The sequence below is a fragment of the Sinocyclocheilus anshuiensis genome, unplaced genomic scaffold (genome assembly GCF_001515605.1).
Source record: "Sinocyclocheilus anshuiensis isolate Anshui unplaced genomic scaffold, SAMN03320099.WGS_v1.1 scaffold1199, whole genome shotgun sequence".
Taxonomy (NCBI): Eukaryota; Metazoa; Chordata; class Actinopteri; order Cypriniformes; family Cyprinidae; genus Sinocyclocheilus; species Sinocyclocheilus anshuiensis.
The window spans coordinates 1,051,669-1,070,794 of NW_015540934.1; the positions used below are offsets into that span (position 1 = coordinate 1,051,669).

At 33.9% G+C, this 19,126-nt stretch overlaps 1 protein-coding gene across 1 annotated transcript; it reads left to right on the forward strand.

Annotated features, from left to right (window-relative positions):
- The first annotated feature begins 10,212 nt into the window (after positions 1-10,212).
- LOC107689508 (myb-like protein AA) lies at positions 10,213-17,827 on the forward strand. Its single transcript, XM_016487513.1, has 8 exons — positions 10,213-10,391; positions 12,294-12,584; positions 13,001-13,246; positions 13,328-13,435; positions 14,150-14,188; positions 14,893-14,940; positions 15,121-15,576; positions 16,273-17,827. Exons 1-8 carry the CDS (start codon positions 10,340-10,342, stop codon positions 17,109-17,111), a joined length of 2,079 nt encoding a protein of 692 aa, XP_016342999.1. The 5' UTR covers positions 10,213-10,339; the 3' UTR covers positions 17,112-17,827.
- The last annotated feature ends 1,299 nt before the right edge of the window (positions 17,828-19,126 follow it).

Below are 19,126 nucleotides of genomic sequence, written 5' to 3' on the forward strand. Positions count from 1 at the left end.
GTTATAGCACTGAATTTAATGCATTTTTAAAGTAAAATATGTTTTATATATATATATATATATATATATTTCATATAAATATTTTAAAATAAAATATTAGAACACTTTAAATACTCATACATATATAATTAAAATTTAAATATTATGTATACTAAACATAAAATTCAATAAATTCAATTATAATATACATTTACTTAAGGATAAAAATCCTTAACCTTAGCTAATGTTGTAAACCTTAGGGAGCCCCTATTACTTGCACCTTACTATGATATTTAAGGTTACAATTAACAACTTTCAAATTTAATTGCTATTCATTTTTAGATATAATAATCAACACTCAAAAAAGTACACAAACATGTAAATTGCACTTTTTAAAATATATATAATCATTTACACAGTGGCTTTTCAAGTTTTCATGACAGATTTATTTAAACATAAATATTTAAGACAGCACTAACAGGTTAAGTAAAATATAATAAATAGATTAATATTTAGCTAAATGTTCTTCTCTAGACATTCCTCTAGCAAACAAATGTGCTGTATAAACACTAAATGACTTGCTTGAGGTAAATGTAATGCTAAGTGACATTTTGTTTAATGCCTCCCTACATAAAGTACGCAAGTTGTGTAGGGCCCCTGAAAAACCGGGGGCCCACTTGCTCTCAGTCAAATCATGTAAGGTGCCAATGTTTCATAATATTCAGTCAGCATATTGCAAGGATACTGAGCTTCGAAAGACACACTGAGCGAAACACAGACAAGTCTAGCATAGGCTACTTTGGCTGCATAAATGGATAAATACACACAAAAATATTTCAAAATATCACATTCATCAGATTTCACTTAAACACATTCAGTTCATTCAAGCCTTAAACCTGCTGCTGTCTTTGTCATTTAATGTTAGGCTACTCAAACAATGAAAGAAAACAAGAGAATCATTCACTGCTCTTCACTGAGTAATTTTACTAACTTTAATAAGACTGAAGACTATGCAGTGTGTTATTTTTACATTTGATTAATTTATTCAATTTCTGTATACTGACAGGTGCCCCCCTGACAAAATTTTGCTTAGGGCCCCCAAAAGTCTAGGACCAGCACTGTACAAGCTGTTTTATTGACGTCTTATCACGGTTGAAACACTGAGAGGTTACATAAGACATTAAATATTCATTCATGTTTATGTCATGTTATAATTAGTAAAAAAGGAAAGGATGATCACATTCCCTCGCCCTCTGCGCTGCCATTTGAATTGAGGCTCCTATACAGCGCTTTATCACGCCACATCAAAGAGCATCAAAACGGCATTAATTGCTCGAAAGTAACAATATATAAAACTGGAATTTTCTAATTAAGTTCCATATTAGTGGTTGCAAATTATAAACTGTTATCTTTATAATTGAGATGCGCATGGTGCTCATTGTTCTGCTTTCTGTAGACTATTACAGGCCATCCTTGACAGCTTATCTTCACATCAATCTCTTCACATCCTCTCTTTGTCAAACAGGTATGTTGTAAAAACCTTCCACAAACTGCAACAAAGATAACATAACCAGCATGCTTTGATCTCTAGAGCAGAACACAGATCTGTTTTTAATTAGTTAATTAGTTTGCTCTTAGTAGTTTGTGCCCAGAGATGAAAATATAATAGTTACGTTTTTGTTTTTGAACACAACTAGATTGGGTGCTAAATTGAGAGGGCACATTTGTGAGTTTCACTTCAGACATCAAAAGCGAGGAAATCTAAATGAAATCAGGTCAACACACTTTTACTGTTTAGAATGTTTGTAACATGTGCATACTTGAAAGTGTGCTCAACTATCCATGCTATTCTTATTAGCTATACTATTATTATGAGTTATTTAGATGATAAAAAAATCTTCAAAAGCAAATAAGAAACATACAAACACTCAACAAATTGTATATTCATAAGATCTTTTTACTCATTTTGAAAGTGTGTGGAAATACGATACCAACATGTTCCATATACTTTTCATGTGGATGCAAGACTTATGCAATAAAGTGTGTAGTAAGTTGATTGGTCACTGTTTATGTGTAGCTCAAAATGGCAAGTTCAAATATTCTCAATAAGGTAGGCAGATCATGATGCAAACACAAATACCAACATATTCACACATTCAAACCAAATGTCAGAATTACGTTTACATTCACCACATGCGGGAAACCTCAGTGCAACTCATGCTTTGGTTTAACTTTAAATGTTTACTTGTTATTTGAATGGTGGGAGTCTTACGGTCACAATTTTCATACATTTTCATAAATCTCATGAATATAAATGTAGCTTTTAAATAACTTTGCTAACTTAAATTGTGTTTTGTTCAGTAATGTGCTGTTTGAGGCTATTAAAGAGTAAGTGTGTAGTAAGTCAGGTGTCATGATTCTAATGGACTGAGTGACTGTGTGTGAGAAATCTATGTAATTTTTTTTTTCTGGAGCACGTCTCGCAACCACAATTCAGTAACATCAGTTAAAACAGGAAAAGTGCAAGTACAAGTCTGTTGTGCTTGCATGTACAAAGGTGGGCTCGCAGAGCACAATCACAAAACATCATGTAGAACTGCATATACTCTACGGAAGTGACCTAGATTCAGTGGAATAATTTCTATTTACAAAGGAATCATTGAGCTTAAGTTGAAGTGCTAAACATGTTATATATGTATATATAATATAATATATATATGAGAGAGAGAGAGAGAGAGAGAGAGTTCAGTGGTGTTTAATCCATTAAACATCCAGCATACTATGTAAAAGCATGAGAAAAAGTGTGGATACTTAACCAAAAACAAATAAATAAATAAAAAACAGCATCCATTTGTGCTGCTTTATTGATGACTATACAATTATTATAAAATGTTCAAAATAGTTAAAATAAAAAACATGGGCAGATGCGTCTAAATCTTTTACATACACTACCGTTCAAGAGTTTGGAATGATTAAGATTTTTTTTTTTGTTTGTTTTTGAAAAAAGTGGCTTATAATAAGTATGCTCATCAAGGCTGCATTTATTTGATCAAGAATACAGTAAAAACAGTAATATTCTAATATTAATATTAAAATAAAAAAACTGTTTTCTACTTGAATATATTTAAAATGTAATTTATTCCTGTGATAAAAGCTGAATTTTCAGCATCATTACTCAAGTCTTCAGTATGACATGATCTTTCAGAAATCATTCTAATATGACGATTTGATGCTCAGTTATTAGTGCTGGTGATCAATTATTAATAATTTAATAAAAATAAAAAAAATTTGGTGTGCAGTGTTGGTGAGCTTAAGAGACTCAAAAATATATTATTTTATTTGTTATTTTTATTATTTAATTATTACTTAATTATTCCTAACTTTTGTGACCAATAGTGTATATTATCAATTCTATATACAATATTACATTCAGCATTGTTTATTTATTTATTTAGTTCCAAAAAAGGGGACAAATGTACCCAAATTAGCTCAGCGGCTAGTTTTCATTGGTAGTCCCGTTGTGTCCTGGTATTAGTCTCAATGTGTCTTGAAGTCTAGGTTGTTCTCTTATGGGGGTGCAACACAAGGAGGACCTTGGGGGCTGGGTAAGGGTGGAAGAGGACGCTGGCTTTTGGAAGGCCTCTGCAATGTGGTTTGCTGCATGTACTGCTCATCAGGCTGATTTGTGTGATCTGGCATTAGAGATGTAAGCCGGTACTCTTCTTCCTCTGCCCAACAGAGAGATAAATAATTGGTTTTGAATTACTGAGAATTGGCGAGAATTTTCAGAATATTTCAGAATTTGAGAATATTCCAATAAAGATTATATATATATACTGTATATATATATACCAGCAAATATGATCTTACCTGTTCTAAGTGTGAATACAAAATAGTTTATTGGAAACACACCTTTTGCTTTCCTCTTGTTTCGTTTGCTGCAGCAGCAGACACAGACTAGGCAGATGATGAGGAGTATGAGGAGGAAACTTCCTCCCCCTGTCAGGATCACCGGCATCCACCAAATATCTAAGCCTAGAAATGTACAAAGTAAAGAATTAACATTTTCATCACCATTATTTATAATTTCAGCAAATGCAAACTGATGCAAAAACATGATTTCACTTTCTACAGTATAACAAAAATGGATAATGTACAGTAAACAGATCTTTGCAACAAATTGATATAATTTTATATGACAAACATTCAAGGTTAATAAAAGGAGCTTCGTGATGGCAACTCTATGGTAGGAAACATGATCTAGTGAAACAAACAATTACCATTTGTATTTTTATTTCCACTGTTGTTGTTCACTTCCTTTCCTTTGTCTTCATTGGCAATTGTTGTATGTAGACCTTTAAATGGGTTATAACATTTTTTTTAAGAGTCAAGTTTTTCATAGAAACCAATGTTATCATGCATGCGAATATATATGTCAAATTATTTTGATAAACTGGACCTGTGTCAGAGCACACTGGCTCAACTTCTTTTGCTGACTTGTATCTTATCATGTTGCTGACTGTGCATTAAAAATTATCTCCAGATTTGAGCTCAGATGAGCTGACGTGTAAAACAGCATGTGTTACATTAGCCTTCATGCCATTTTTCATCCAGGACACAAGAACTTCATTGTTGTTCACTGCACTACAAGTCAGATTTACTCCTTTTTCTATGCACTCGACCAAAACTGTAGGATCAGGCACTGGCTCTGAAATGCACACAACAACAGCAAGTCTTATTGCTAAAACACACTTGGTCTTGCATGACTTTGAGGGGCAAATAGAGAGAAATGACATTTGACCAGAATGCAGGTTTGAATAGCAACAGAACACAAGCTAGTACACACCCAGTACACAGAGCTGTTGTACAGTTTCCTTTATTAAGGTTCCTTCTGCATTATAGACGATGCCCTTGTACTCCCCAGAATTGTCTTTCTGTACGTTCTCCAGCATCAGGGATCCATGTTGGGTAACGTTGAACTCGCTGAGCTTAACTTGTGAGCCTTTTTTAAGATAAACTCTCCTTGTATTATGTGTCCATCTCAGTTCATTGTCTGCTAGTAATTTTGCACCTTCAAATGGAATAATAACTGTATCACCCACAGCTGTGTTGATGCATGAAGATACACATTTACCTAAAAAAATTAAAGTGGTATAAAAAAAGTTTGAGCAAAAGTATCAGTAATACAGTGAGAAAATGCTGCTGTATGTTGAGTTTCAAGCACACAGTCACCTTGACCTTTATATTCTAATGACATGATTTGATTGAACGCAATCGTGGGAAAACGACTGTGATATATTAAAACGTTTTTTTTTTCTCTCTCAAAAGAACGGATCTTACATGAGAGAAATATGACTGAGTAAATACATAATTTATATAAAACCATAGGAAATGCAATGAAATGTGATTGATTTCTACTTGCAAGCAAACAAATTTGTTTATAAACAAACTATCCATAAAAATCTGAAAAAAGGTGTAAGTTTCTGTTACACATTTTTGACGACTGATAAATGAAACTAAAATTTGGCCAAAGACCATGCAAAAGATTTTTTATTTGGTTTACTAATAATTAACTAAGAAGAACATTTGTCTATAATCAGACACGTGACATTTAAGAAAATATATAATTTAACAACAACAACCTACCAGGGGAGAACATGAAGATTAAATTGATGAGGAGAGTTAATGTCAGGTTTTGCAGCATTTTCACGCAGATTTCTTAGTGAGTTGTTCTGTTTTAAGATGACAAGCTCACAGTGGTACAGTTTCCTGTATGTGCATCTCTGGGAGTGTGTGGGAGTGTCAATACACAGCCAGTAATTCAGTGTACTAACAGAGTATTCAGAGCAGGGGCGGATTTAGTGAATTGGGGGCCCTAGACAAAATATAGGAATGGGGCCCTATACATTTGCACACAGTTTCCTAGATCAACCTTGAGGTTCATTTTTTGTTGTGATGCTTGCTGCTGCACAATGCTGCCCCATAGTTGTGTCAAATGTTTCTACATTTTTCATGTGCATGTTATAATGGCTTTCTTTCATGTTGTAGACCACGAAATAGCAACTGATTTACAGTTGAGATACAGGTTTTCACATTCACAATTTTATAAATTATAAAATGATAAACCTCACAATTGAGCGTCAGACGTATAAATTATTATATTAATTTAAAACGGGGTTATGTGGGTGGATTTTCGCATTGAACAAAAACTACAGACTGGATTATTGAAAATGAACACTCATTCTCTGCCAGTAGGAGGCGCTTTTGGAACGTTGGCTTTTGGGGGCCCAAGGCGGTCGCCTACCTTTACCTAATGGGTAAGTCCGCCCCTGATTCAGAGGTTTGGATGGATTCCACTTATGTATCAATTCATTCTTCAGTCATTATTAGATTATTATAAAGATTGACATGTTTTTTAAACATGAATTAAATAAAACACTTAATTTAACAATAACGTCTATGTGTTTTAATTGACATATTATTATTGTCAATAGGTACTTCTAGTTCTTGTTATGAACACAAGATTACAAACAAACAAAAGTTTACACAAAAACAAATGCTGATAATACATTTTGTGAATAAGTCAAATCCTTTTAAGAATTTAACACATTACAATATAGATATCACTGACCAGAGACCAAAGAGTCCCCTGCCTTGGTCCCGAGATGCTGGGATTGACTCCAGCCCTCCCGTGACCCTACAGAGGATGAATGGATGGACCACAGATAGGCATTATTCACATTTTAACACATATTTCATGGCCAGTCTATGTATTTATTTTGCAACAGATCGCAATCATTGTAAATCTTTTGGTATAAAAAACGACTATGAAAAATTATTTTTACACTCTGCATTTTTTGGCCAGGTTATTTCCATCAAATTAATTTTGTCACTCACAATTAGGTTCCCAATACCAGTTCAATGGAACAATGACGTGCGGTCACTGTCTCAGTGCAATGCTGCCACCTGGAGGAGATGTGAAGAGCGGCAAATGCAAAGAAATCTTGTAATCCTTAGGTTTAATGTAAGTCACTGTGTAAGTTGCCATATCCACAAGTACTTATTACTAACAGATAGCAGATCAAATGTACAGTTAAATGTGAAGCATGGGAAAATCTAGCTTAATATGGAGCATTCGGCGCACATGAGTCCATGACCAGTAGGGGGCGCCAGGAGAAAATCCAATGAGAACAAAGTTTTTTTTGAAATTGTAAAAATGCAGAACGGTTTCTGTTGAAGTTAGGGTTAGATTATGGTATTTATAACTAGCCAGAAGATGATGCTGGTCATCAGACTAGGCAGATGATGAAGAGTATGAGGAGGAAACTTCCCTTGTCAGGATCACCAGCATCCACCATAAATCCAAGCCAAATAGAAATTTCTTCTGAGATGCATCTAAGAAATGAAAACATACAAACAACGTAAATTATCAACAATATCAGGACCAGCATTTATAATTTCATGAAATGCCAAATAATGGAGGGGGAAAAAAAACAATGATTCATTTTAATCTATAAGGGATAATTTAGATTGAGCCACTCGTTATCACAACATAAACACCTAAAACACCTGATCATCTGGCTGTACATTGTCCCATTTATTACATATCTGCTTCCCAAATAACTGAGCATGAAATATTAGTCTGAGCTGAAAGTATTTTAATATGTGAGGAATGAGACTGTAGTAATTTCAGAGACATGAATCACAGTGATGCAGGAAATCAACCGTGACAACAGTCTGTTATACAGATTAGCATTATTATACACAAATATTTGACAGATCGGGAAAAAAAGTACTGTGTAATATAGTATATGACCACTTTTGCACAATAATATTTTAACAATAATTATGGAAATGTATGTAATATGTGTATATCATTTAATTTGACAAACATTTAATGTTAATAAAAGGAACTCCATGATGGAAATTCCTCAGTGGCTATTCTGTGGTGGAAACACGGTCATAAGGAACTTTGTGAGGGAAATAGGCAATTACCATTTGTATTTTTATTTCCACTCTTGTTGTTCACTTCTTTTTCTTTGTCTTTATTGGCATTTGTTGCATGTAGGCCTTTAAATGCATAAAACATTTTTAGAGTCTAAGTTAGGGTTAGTCTAATATAAAAAAATAAAAAAAATTCTCAAAAGAACGGATCTTACATGAGAGAAATATGAGTAAATACATAATTTATATGAAACCATAGGATATGCAATGAAATGTGATTGATTTCTACTTGCAAGCAAATGGTTTTACCCAAAGGAATCAATCTTATATGAGATGACTGAATAAATTATTCATATGAAACCATATGAAATGCTATTAAATGCAAATGATTTCTACTCGCAAGCAAACAAAATTGTTTAAAAACAAACCATCTACTATCTGTAAAAAGCAGAAAAGAGGTTTATGTTTCTGTTACACAACTTTGAGGAATGATAAATGAAACAAAAATTCGATCCAAAGGCAAAAAGCATGCAAAACAATTTTTATTTGGTGTACATAGAATTCTCTAAGAGGAAAAATTGTCTGTAAACAGACAAGTGGTATTCCAGAAATATTAAATATAGAGTATATAACTTAACAACAACTTACCAGGGGGGAACATGAAGATTAAACTGAAGAGAATTAATGTCAAGTTTAGCAGCATTTTCCCTCGGTCTCTGAGTGAGTCGCTCTGTTTTAAGATGACAAGCTCAAAGTGGTATAATTTCCTGTGTGTGCGTCCCTGAGAGTGTGTGGGGGTGAGTGAACATGATTTCACCAAGTTAAACATGTTCCTTAATCAACATCCTTGCTGATCCTGGAACAACACTCCACCCAACCAATCAGATTTGAGAGATCTGAGTGCGATTTACAGTTAATGTCAAATTTAGGCTTACAACAAGGCTTCTCATTCACCTATCATTTCCCCGTGGTTTTAGGGATAATTTATGGGCTATGTTTAGGGATAGAAATTTATTCAGAGGTGGTTATATAATTCGATCTAAATATAACATTTATTGTTTATGCTAAGGGAAAATATATAAATGGAAAAATAAATATGTTCTCTTCATTTACAAGGCAACTAAAAGAGAGAGAGAGAAAAGGTTTGTTATTGTTTGGAAACTTCCTTGTAGATTCCATGCCATGATTTTAAATATTAAATAAAACATTTTGGTAACACTGTATTTTAAGGTGTCCTTGTTACATATGTTACATGTACTTAATATTATAATAACAATTCATTATGCATAATTACATGCAAGTAAGCCCAAGCCAAATCCAAATCCTAATCCTAACCATGTAGTTAATTAATATTACTCGGTACTTATATGTATAATTACATCACAACAAGGACACCTTCATATAAAGTGTAACAAGCATTTAAATATAACAATAGTGAAAAGCATGTTTGTTTTTGAATTGACACATTTATTGTGTATTTTATTCCTTGATATGTAAACAGTTTACAAAACACACAAATGTAGCTATTTTCATTTTGTTCCCTTTGAATAAGACGAATCCCTTTCAAATGAACATAGCATCATTTCATGCATGGCCAATCTATATATTTGTTTTACAATAGATTTCTGGGCAGGTTATTTGTATCAAATTAATTTAGGACTCACAATTGTGTTCCCAATTTTAGTGCAGCTGTACGTGACATGCTGTCAGTCTTGCGGTGCAATGCTGCCGTCTGGAGGAAATGTGAAGGTATTAGGGACAGAAAGGCAAAATGTAAATCCATAATGCAATCCTAAGGTTGAATGTGGATAACTTCACATAGGGTGCAATATCCTGTACATACTGTATATGTCACTAACAGATCAAATGGACAGGTGAAGGGGGAGCATAGGCTACAGCAGAGCTGATATGCGGTGTGCAGAGTAAAGAGTTGAGTAAACAGGGCACATGGGTCCGTGACAAGTTGGGGGCCCCAAGAGGAAGTCCACGAAAAAAAAAAAAAGAGTATTGCGTTTTTGTTTGTTTGTTTATTTATTTACAAATGTAAAAATAATAATTTTAAGGATATTATTTTCGAATCACTGTTAGCAAAAGAGCAGGTTCTCATTCTGACAAATTCGGTATTCGCTAATCCATATTATTTGTGTGATATTTCCTGCGGTCGCTTTTAGTGTAAATATTATCATGGAAGAAATACCAAAACACGCACAGATCGTTTAGCCTACTGCTTGCGTCACTTATAAAGGTGCGTTCACCTTCAGTCTCCGCCCATTTCGAAGGTCGCTCGATGCCCTTTTTTTATTTACTTTCTTTTCTCACTACCTCGAGACACTGTGGCAACTTTTTAATGTTCAGTTGTTCTGGGTTTTAGCCTTGACTGGTCGCCATAGCACCCCACACACACTCTCGAGGGAAGATGGCAGTTATTAAGTTTCTGGTTTACATTACATGTTCCTGTTTGGCTCAAGGTAAGTCCAGAATCTGTTTAAACATGGAGCGGAGGTGAAGTAACTCGTAATTCAAGGAAATAGCATATTTTAGCCTAAACCCGCCAGGTGCAATGAACGGTGTGGGAAACGGATAGGCCTACCTCTGGTTTTGTCGAAACGACAACAGGCATTCACGGAAATATTTATTTAATGAGTCATAGTTTAAAGAATTGTGGATTTGGTTTAGAATTATTTTAGATAACAGAGTACCATTTAAGGCATATTTGAAGTCAGAATAACAAAATTAAAAGTTGAACGTGTGTAAGCTTTGCTGCATTCTCTCTTTGAATTAAGGACTTTCACTGAACTTTTTACTGAATCTGTTCTGTGATCTTCTGTACAGATAAAGTATAAAACCTTCCATTAATAAGATTAATTATAGTGATGTCTAATTTAAAATAAAAACAAAAAGTGATTTGTTGTTTGTTGACAACATTATGTTTGTTGGCGCTGGGTTATATTTAACCCAGCATTTTTTAGAGTGTATAGATTGCTTTATTAAAGTAATGACAATCAGTGTCAGTCAATATAAAACACTTGGACACATTACTGCAATGAGAATTTGTGGGGGAAATGTCTTGAAACTTGTTAAAGCATTTTTGAAAATGAAAAAAAAAAAATGGAAATATTAAAATAATGCTACAATGAAAATAATAAAACATGCTTAATAATCTTATAGCAAAATATAAAATCTATCTATCTATCTATCTATCTATCTGTCTATCTATATATATATCTACCTATCTATCTATCTGATAATATCTATCTATCTATCTGATAATATCTATCTATCTATCTATCTATCTATCTGATAATATCTATCTATCTATCTATCTATCTATCTATCTATCTATCTGATAATATCTATCTATCTATCTATCTATTTATTTAATGAGTCATAGTTTAAAGAATTGTGGATTTGGTTTAGAATTATTTTAGATAACAGAGTACCATTTAAGGCATATTTGAAGTCAGAATAACAAAATTAAAAGTTGAACGTGTGTAAGCTTTGCTGCATTCTCTCTTTGAATTAAGGACTTTCACTGAACTTTTTACTGAATCTGTTCTGTGATCTTCTGTACAGATAAAGTATAAAACCTTCCATTAATAAGATTAATTATAGTGATGTCTAATTTAAAATAAAAACAAAAAGTGATTTGTTGTTTGTTGACAACATTATGTTTGTTGTCAGCCAAATAAATAACTAAAAATCGCAGGGTAGCAACTTGTTGATTAATGAAACACACCAAGAACATGTCCAGGTCATATTTCACCCCCAAATCAAAAGAATTAAATAAGTAATTATATTTTGTAAAACGAAAATGAAATCTGTTGCCATTAAGAATATTAACTGGAAATTATTTATAACTGGAGTATCTATTGTTTTTATTATTTTAATTTGAGACATTATACAGTACACTCTAAAAAATGCTGGGTTAAATATAACCCAGCGCAGGGTTAAAAAAGGGACAAACCCAGCTATTGGGTTGTTTTGACCCAGCTGTTGGGTTGTTTTGACCCAGCTGTTGGGTTCAAAACAACCCAACCGCTGGGTCAAAACAACCCAATAGCTGGGTTTGTCCCTTTTTAAAAAAATATTGATTAAATGTTGATTTTAAGACCATTATGAAATAATACTGATAAAATAATGATAATTTACTGATAATACCAAGTAAATACTGATTAAATAAACAAATAAAAAAATCTTAATTTTTTATGTCTACTTATAGATATACAGAAATATAAAATCTATCTATCTATCTATCTATCTATCTGTCTATCTATATATATATATTTGTCGTTATAAATATTTGTCTTTTGTTTTTCTGAGATTCCCCCATAGAGTGTTAGAAGTTGTTATTTTTTCCCCATCTCCTATAGATTTAGTTTTTTGTGATGACTATGGCGAAAGTGGAAACGAGATCACACTTACTCCAAGCATCCGTGGAAAGCCTGAAGATATACTGTGGATACATAATAACAACAAGGTTCTGGAGTATGACGGGAGTCAGGTGTTGAAATATGGATCATTTAAAGATCGTGTAGATGTTGATTTTGAAACAGGACAGCTCAAGATAAGAAAACTATGCAGCCAAGACAGTGGCCAATATCAGTCTGAAATTTCAATCAATGGGAAGGTTCAAACCTCCAGTCATACTTTGTCAGTTTTGGGTAAGCTATCTGTATATCTCAGATGATTATGTGCAGATTAGTACCTAGTAGTACTGTGAATAGACCACTTACTGTATATATCAGGAAATGTTTGACTTCCTAAATTCTGTGTAGTAATAATTTTCAGTACAATTTGGAGAAGACATGAACAGCTAATTTAATTCATAGCACACTTATACCTACTGTATGGTGCATTCCTAAAGTTTCGGTGTTGTATAATTGTCAAGTGATATGGGTTTATTATCATTATCATTATTATTATTATACTTTAAAAATATTTAAAACAATTTAAGTGTATTAGTCACTGAAAATGTATTATTTATTTTTTTTGATACATTTTAATTGTTGATTAATAATCTCAAAATGACCAAATATCAGCTGATTATCACTAAATGCCTATCTGCTTTTGTGTCTAGATGCTCTGCCAGACCCTCAGGTAACCTGTGAACTGAATGAGACTTCAAATTTGAAAAAACTGTCCTGTTCAGTGGAATCCCAGACTCAGACAAGCTATGAATGGAGTGGACCTAATAAAAAACAGTTGGGACCAACACTTCTTGTTGATGAACAGGAGGAAAACCGTGACTCAGTCTATACCTGCACTGTGAAGAATAAAGCTGGAAGCAGGACCACAGACTTTACTCTGCAAGACTGCCCCACAGGTTTGCTAGAAATCATTCAACAATACCTTGAGACTTTGATTTAGAGGCTTTATGCTATTTCTTGAATGGTTTTGTTTGCAGGCGGAGTAAGCCCTCCTGTGCTTTTTCCAGTCTTAATAGTAGCAGTGCTTCTCATTATTGTGTTCGCTGTGCTGGCATTATTCCTCTACAGACGTAAAAAACAACAGTGTAAGTGCCATGAAAAAGTATTCAACAAATCACCTTCAAAATACATCTCTAACACAGAGATTATACAGGTGCATCTCAATAAATTAGAATGTCGTGGAAAAGTTCATTTATTTCAGTAATTCAACTCAAATTGTGAAACTCGTGTATTAAATAAATTCAATGCACACAGACTGAAGTAGTTTAAGTCTTTGGTTCTTTTAATTGTGATGATTTTGGCTCACATTTAACAAAAACCTACCAATTCACTATCTCAACAAATTAGAATACTTCATTTTTAGTGAATTGTTGGCCTTCTGAAAAGTATGTTCATTTACTGTACATGTACTCAATACTTGGTAGGGGCTCCTTTTGCTTTAATTACTGCCTCAATTTGGCGTGGCATGGAGGTGATCAGTTTGTGGCACTGCTGAGGTGGTATGGAAGCCCAGGTTTCTTTGACAGTATTGGCATGTCACCATATTCTAATTTGTTGAGATTAGAATTTAGAGATTAGGGTTTTTGTTAAATGTGAGCCAAAATCATCACAATTAAAAGAACCAAAGACTTAAACTACTTCAGTCTGTGTGCATTGAATTTATTTAATACACGAGTTTCACAATTTGAGTTGAATTACTGAAATAAATGAACTTTTCCACGACATTCTAATTTATTGAGATGCACCTGTATTACACAGATTAACATAATTTTCTTTTTGTCATGTACATGCACGAGAAGCAAGGAAGTCTGAACTCAAAAAAATGGATCCTGAAAATGGTAAGATAAGAGTTTGTTCTCACTTTGGATTTTTTTTTAAATTACAGTTTCTTCTTTGCTTGATTTTCTGTTTCTACAAAACTAAAGTTATATTATTTTTCGTTTACTTTAGCTTAATTCAAACATCCTCATAAAAATGATTTCAAATAGTCTTATAAAAACAGAAATAGCAGTTCTTTTAGTAAGCTTTTTTTTTCTTTTTGTATAGCTCTAGTTAGCAATTGCTTTTTGACTGTTCAGAAAGTCTGGCTTCCTTTAAAATGTTATCAGAAATATATTTTGTCATTGTATATAAATATTCTCTGCATTGCAATATTTTTTGTGAATATGGGTTATACCACATTATAGTGCTGTTCGTGATCTGCTTCAGTTGAAGTTTATGGGAGCCATTGCTCTCAAATGTGCAAAGATCTACGGCTCTACACAAGTTTTTGGTTCCACCTGGAAGCTGGAATTCACCAAACTATATTTTCATACTGTATAATTTGCGTGATAGCCTGTCTTATTATGTGACGATGCATTGAGCCTTTTAAATAGGAAGGACTTTGCAATGAGTGACCAATAACTGACAGTATTTTTCATTTATAAGCACAGCTATACACAGAGTGTTCTAAACACTCAAATAGAGAGTTAATAGAGCATGATCATTTGTATAATTAAATATTTTTTTATATAATAATGAAAACAGTTTTCTGTTAATGTAGGTGAATGTGATAACCTGTTGAGAAATGTCCCAACGGAGGCTATGCCAGGTAACAAATGATTTACTATTATTATAATTATTAGTATTTGTATTGTAACTAGACATGCTAACATCACATTTGTTGCTCATGTTGCTGTATATCACTATAAACTTTCAGCCCTGACTGAGAATGAATGACTTTCAAGGTTGACACTTGAATCTGTTAAGGTCTTTGAGTGGTTTGTTTTAGGTTCATCTGATGCCACACTCCCTTGTCGCATCAGACTTACAGCTCCAAAAGAATCTATTGCTGATAAAAATTGGGATCAGGACAGTGGATTGGAGAATGTGGGAGAAACTCATGAAGGACAAAAACTTTTGAAGGAAAGTCCACAGTCTGCTATAACAGAAAAAAACAACGAGGAGTCAAGAAATACAAATGAAGGAGAACTAGACAAAAATGAGAAAAACAGCGAAAATGCCGATGAAGCAGAAGAAAACGGTAACAGCAAACCTGATGAAACGGACAGAGAGAGACATAAATTCTTACAAATCCAAGAAGAAATGGAGAAAGAGAAAAGTCAGATAGAGTCACCTGAGGAGCAGATTCAGACACAAGATGCAGATAAAAATGAGGAAGACCAGACACCTGGAGAGAAAAAAGAGGAGGAAGAGGAAGAAAAAGTGATAGACAGACTGAACGCAGGTAAAAAAAAGGAATAGATCAATCAAACTGAAAATTTGGTCAATTTGTTTCTCATACTTATGTCACCAATATGATAGATATTAGTGGAACACAAAATGAGAATTTGAAGAATCTTCACACGGCTCTTTTCAAGACAATATGTCAAGCTCCACAAACTGCAATAAATAGCATTATAAAAGTCATTAATCTGGCTGTACAAGTATTCTGAAGCCATATGATATCTTTATGTGATGAGCAGACCTAAATATTATACACTGAAAGTCTGAAGTCAGATTTGCCACCAGACATCAGTTTTGATGTTTAATGATGCCATTCATCAAGATGTGCCATATTTGATTGAGATCGGCAGCATTTTGGAGAATCTTCAATGAAAAACAATTGAAATTTCAGCCTGTTTATCACACCAAGCTATCGTATGTCTTGACTGAATAAAGCACATGAGGTGTATATTCTACTTTTATCATACTTTCATGGTGATTTGATGGTGTTTTTTATTGTCCTTTTGGAGCTTGGTAGTCATGGACATTGTGTGGCAACAGTTGTGTGGATATTTCTAAAATACTCCTTTTGTATTCCACAGAAAAAATAAGTTGTTAAAGCAGAACTCTGTTTCTGAAGCAATGATTTAGTAATTAATATTGTGTTAGATGAGTAGATGAGGTTTATCTTGTCTTATCTTGTTCATTTTTGTTATAGATTCACCAGCTAACCTGGAGAAGGCACCCATAAACATCAGTGTCCCATCTTCAAATCAGACTGGCCTAAGTAATTACACAGACCAAGATATAAACATGGAGGAAGAAAGCAAATTTCCTGGAGTGGAGCAGAAGGAGAAAGAAAAGGTTTTAACAAATGAGGAACTGAAAGGTGGTCAGGAACAAATGCCAGAAGAAAACAAACATGACCCTGAGCTATCTGAGCCTAAACAGGGCAAACAAACTGATCCAGACAGTACAATACAGTACAACAGTGTCTCACAGCAGCAGTGCCACAATGATGGGTTGCCTCAAAAGGAAGATGATGATGCTGAACAGACAGACAAGAGCTGTGAGTCAGAACAAGGCATGAAGCAGAAAAATGATGTTCCAGAAACTACAGAGACAAAAAATAACAAACATTTAAAAGATTGTGATGAAAAGAACAGTGATCCAGACAACACAAACAATGACATGTCGGTGCCAGAGGACAAGAAAGCAGAAACAGAGACCGACAGCTTCTCAAAACATGCAATGAAAGACACTCATAGTTCAGAAATCAGGGAACAGGATTTGAACAAACAGTGCAGTACAGAATGTGATGATACTGTTTATAGTGAGGGAGGCGAAATGGGCTCAGTTTTATCAGCTGTGAAAGAGGAACAGAAAAACATTTGTCAACTAGAGCCACGTGAAGGTAGTAGTGTCAATTGTGAGACAGAAAACACTCGAGGGTCATCAAAAATAACAGAAGATGGTGAAGGAAATAATGACGACACCCCACAGCAGGTTAAAAAGGATGGTGAGCGTGTGCTTGAAGAAGGTGTGGAGGAGAAGTAATAGGCAAATACTAGCATAAAAACTGGGGTTGTCAATTTATTAATGTAGAACAATTAATTTTGTACAGTTTATTTTATATAATGAATTGTACCACGTTTTTTTTTTGTTTTGTTTTTTTGCATGCGTGTAAACATACAAACACGTATGTCAAAGACTTTCCATGAAATATCATTAAAGCTGTCAGTCTGCATATGTACACAAAACAGCTATTAGAAATAGGGCAGATGAAATACAGAAACACCTCCTGTGTGAATGAATGGCCACTAAGTCTACTTCAGACAGATGGACAAACTCAATTGGACAATGGATTGGTGTGGACTGTTGGCCAGTGAAAGAATTCAGAGGACATAATATATTGACTTCAACTGTCACTTTTAGTCTGTTCAGCATATCAGTCATCTGCCACAACAGTGTGCCTATGTAGGCACTAGACAGCTAGGCAGCTCACTAAGACACGAAAACTGGAAGCCCAACAAAAAGAAGAGAAGGAGGGGATGGTGGAGAAATGATGAAGACACCTAGTGTAAAAATATTGTGGCATCCCCTTAACCTGATGAAATTGCTCTAATTCAGAACCAGTGCATAGGGCAGGTGGGAGGGTAGAGGTAAAGAATGTGCCAGTATGTGTCACTTTGCTGCATAGAATATGGAATAATAATGTCTTAGTTCATTCAATCCAGAATCAATTATCTTTTTGTAAACTTTTAAATTTTTTATACAACAAATTTAATATAATGAAATTTGAGATTTTTATTTAATTAAAATAATCTAAACATTAACCATTTTCTTGGCTGATTCTTGAATTTGCCTTAAAACAGGAAATACAGGACTGGTACTTCTTACATTTTTTAAATTGTTATATATGTCCAGATGCCTATATTCAACTTACCCTATAGACACGTTTCCAGCATTTTTCAAAGTATTTTCTTTTGTGTTTCACAGTAAAGGGAGTCATACAGGTTTGGAACGACACAAGGATAAGTAAATGGTGACATTGGGTGAATTATCACTTTAAAAGTGTAATTGTTTGAATAAGTTTTCTTGGGTTCAGGATAATATAAAAATTTAATTTGATATATATGTAAGAGAGAGAGAGAGAGAATGTGGAATGGAACCTGTGGTTCAGATGTTAAATCTTTGTTTAATTTATAATGGCAGTGAGAAATTGTACTCTCTTCTGTTACAGTTTAGTAAGCTTACAATTACATTTTTCCCAGACGTGAAGGAAGTTCGTTTTGTGTGTCACAATCACTTGCGTCAAAGAACTTACAGTATATCAGGTTTAGGCGCTCTTGCTGAAACCTGGATAACTGAAGAGATGAGGAGAAAGCGAAGGGATCGATCAGGCTAAGGATGGTAGACTGTTGGTGCCGACTGTTGCACCTGCCACTAAACAGCACACATACATTCAAAATGCTTAGTTTATTCGTAACATGATATAGTTAAGTAACACCATGACAAGTGAGCTATTTTGCTCAATATTCTCACGACGCAAAAAAAACATTCAAAACACCTACAGAGTGCACGCATTACGTGAAGTCTAGTGCGCGTGCGCATTTACAGTGCCTTCTTACACTGCATGATTCAGTCTATTAAAATACATTCAAAATGATCACAAATACAAGACATGGGGGCAGAAAATGTGTATATTTATACCACTTCATATAGTTAATATATACAAATGTGATAGTGCCTCTTTTTTTCTCCAAAAATGACCATATACAAATGTGATATTGATTTTTTAAAAACAGTTCAATAAACTAGAGGTTTTATTAAGAGACTTACGTTTTAGAGACCATATTGCCTGTTTTTGCACTATTTCGCCAACAAAAATATGTCCAAACAAAGCCACAGCGCTGTTTTGCGTCTTTGAGTAACATGACAATGTTTTGTTCCTGAATGAGTCAACCGTTTAAATGATTCGGTTCAATCGCAATGACTCACTTATTAACAGTGACTCACTGCCACCTACTGACAGTTAAAATTTCACATTTAAAGTATCTTTTCATTTTTTT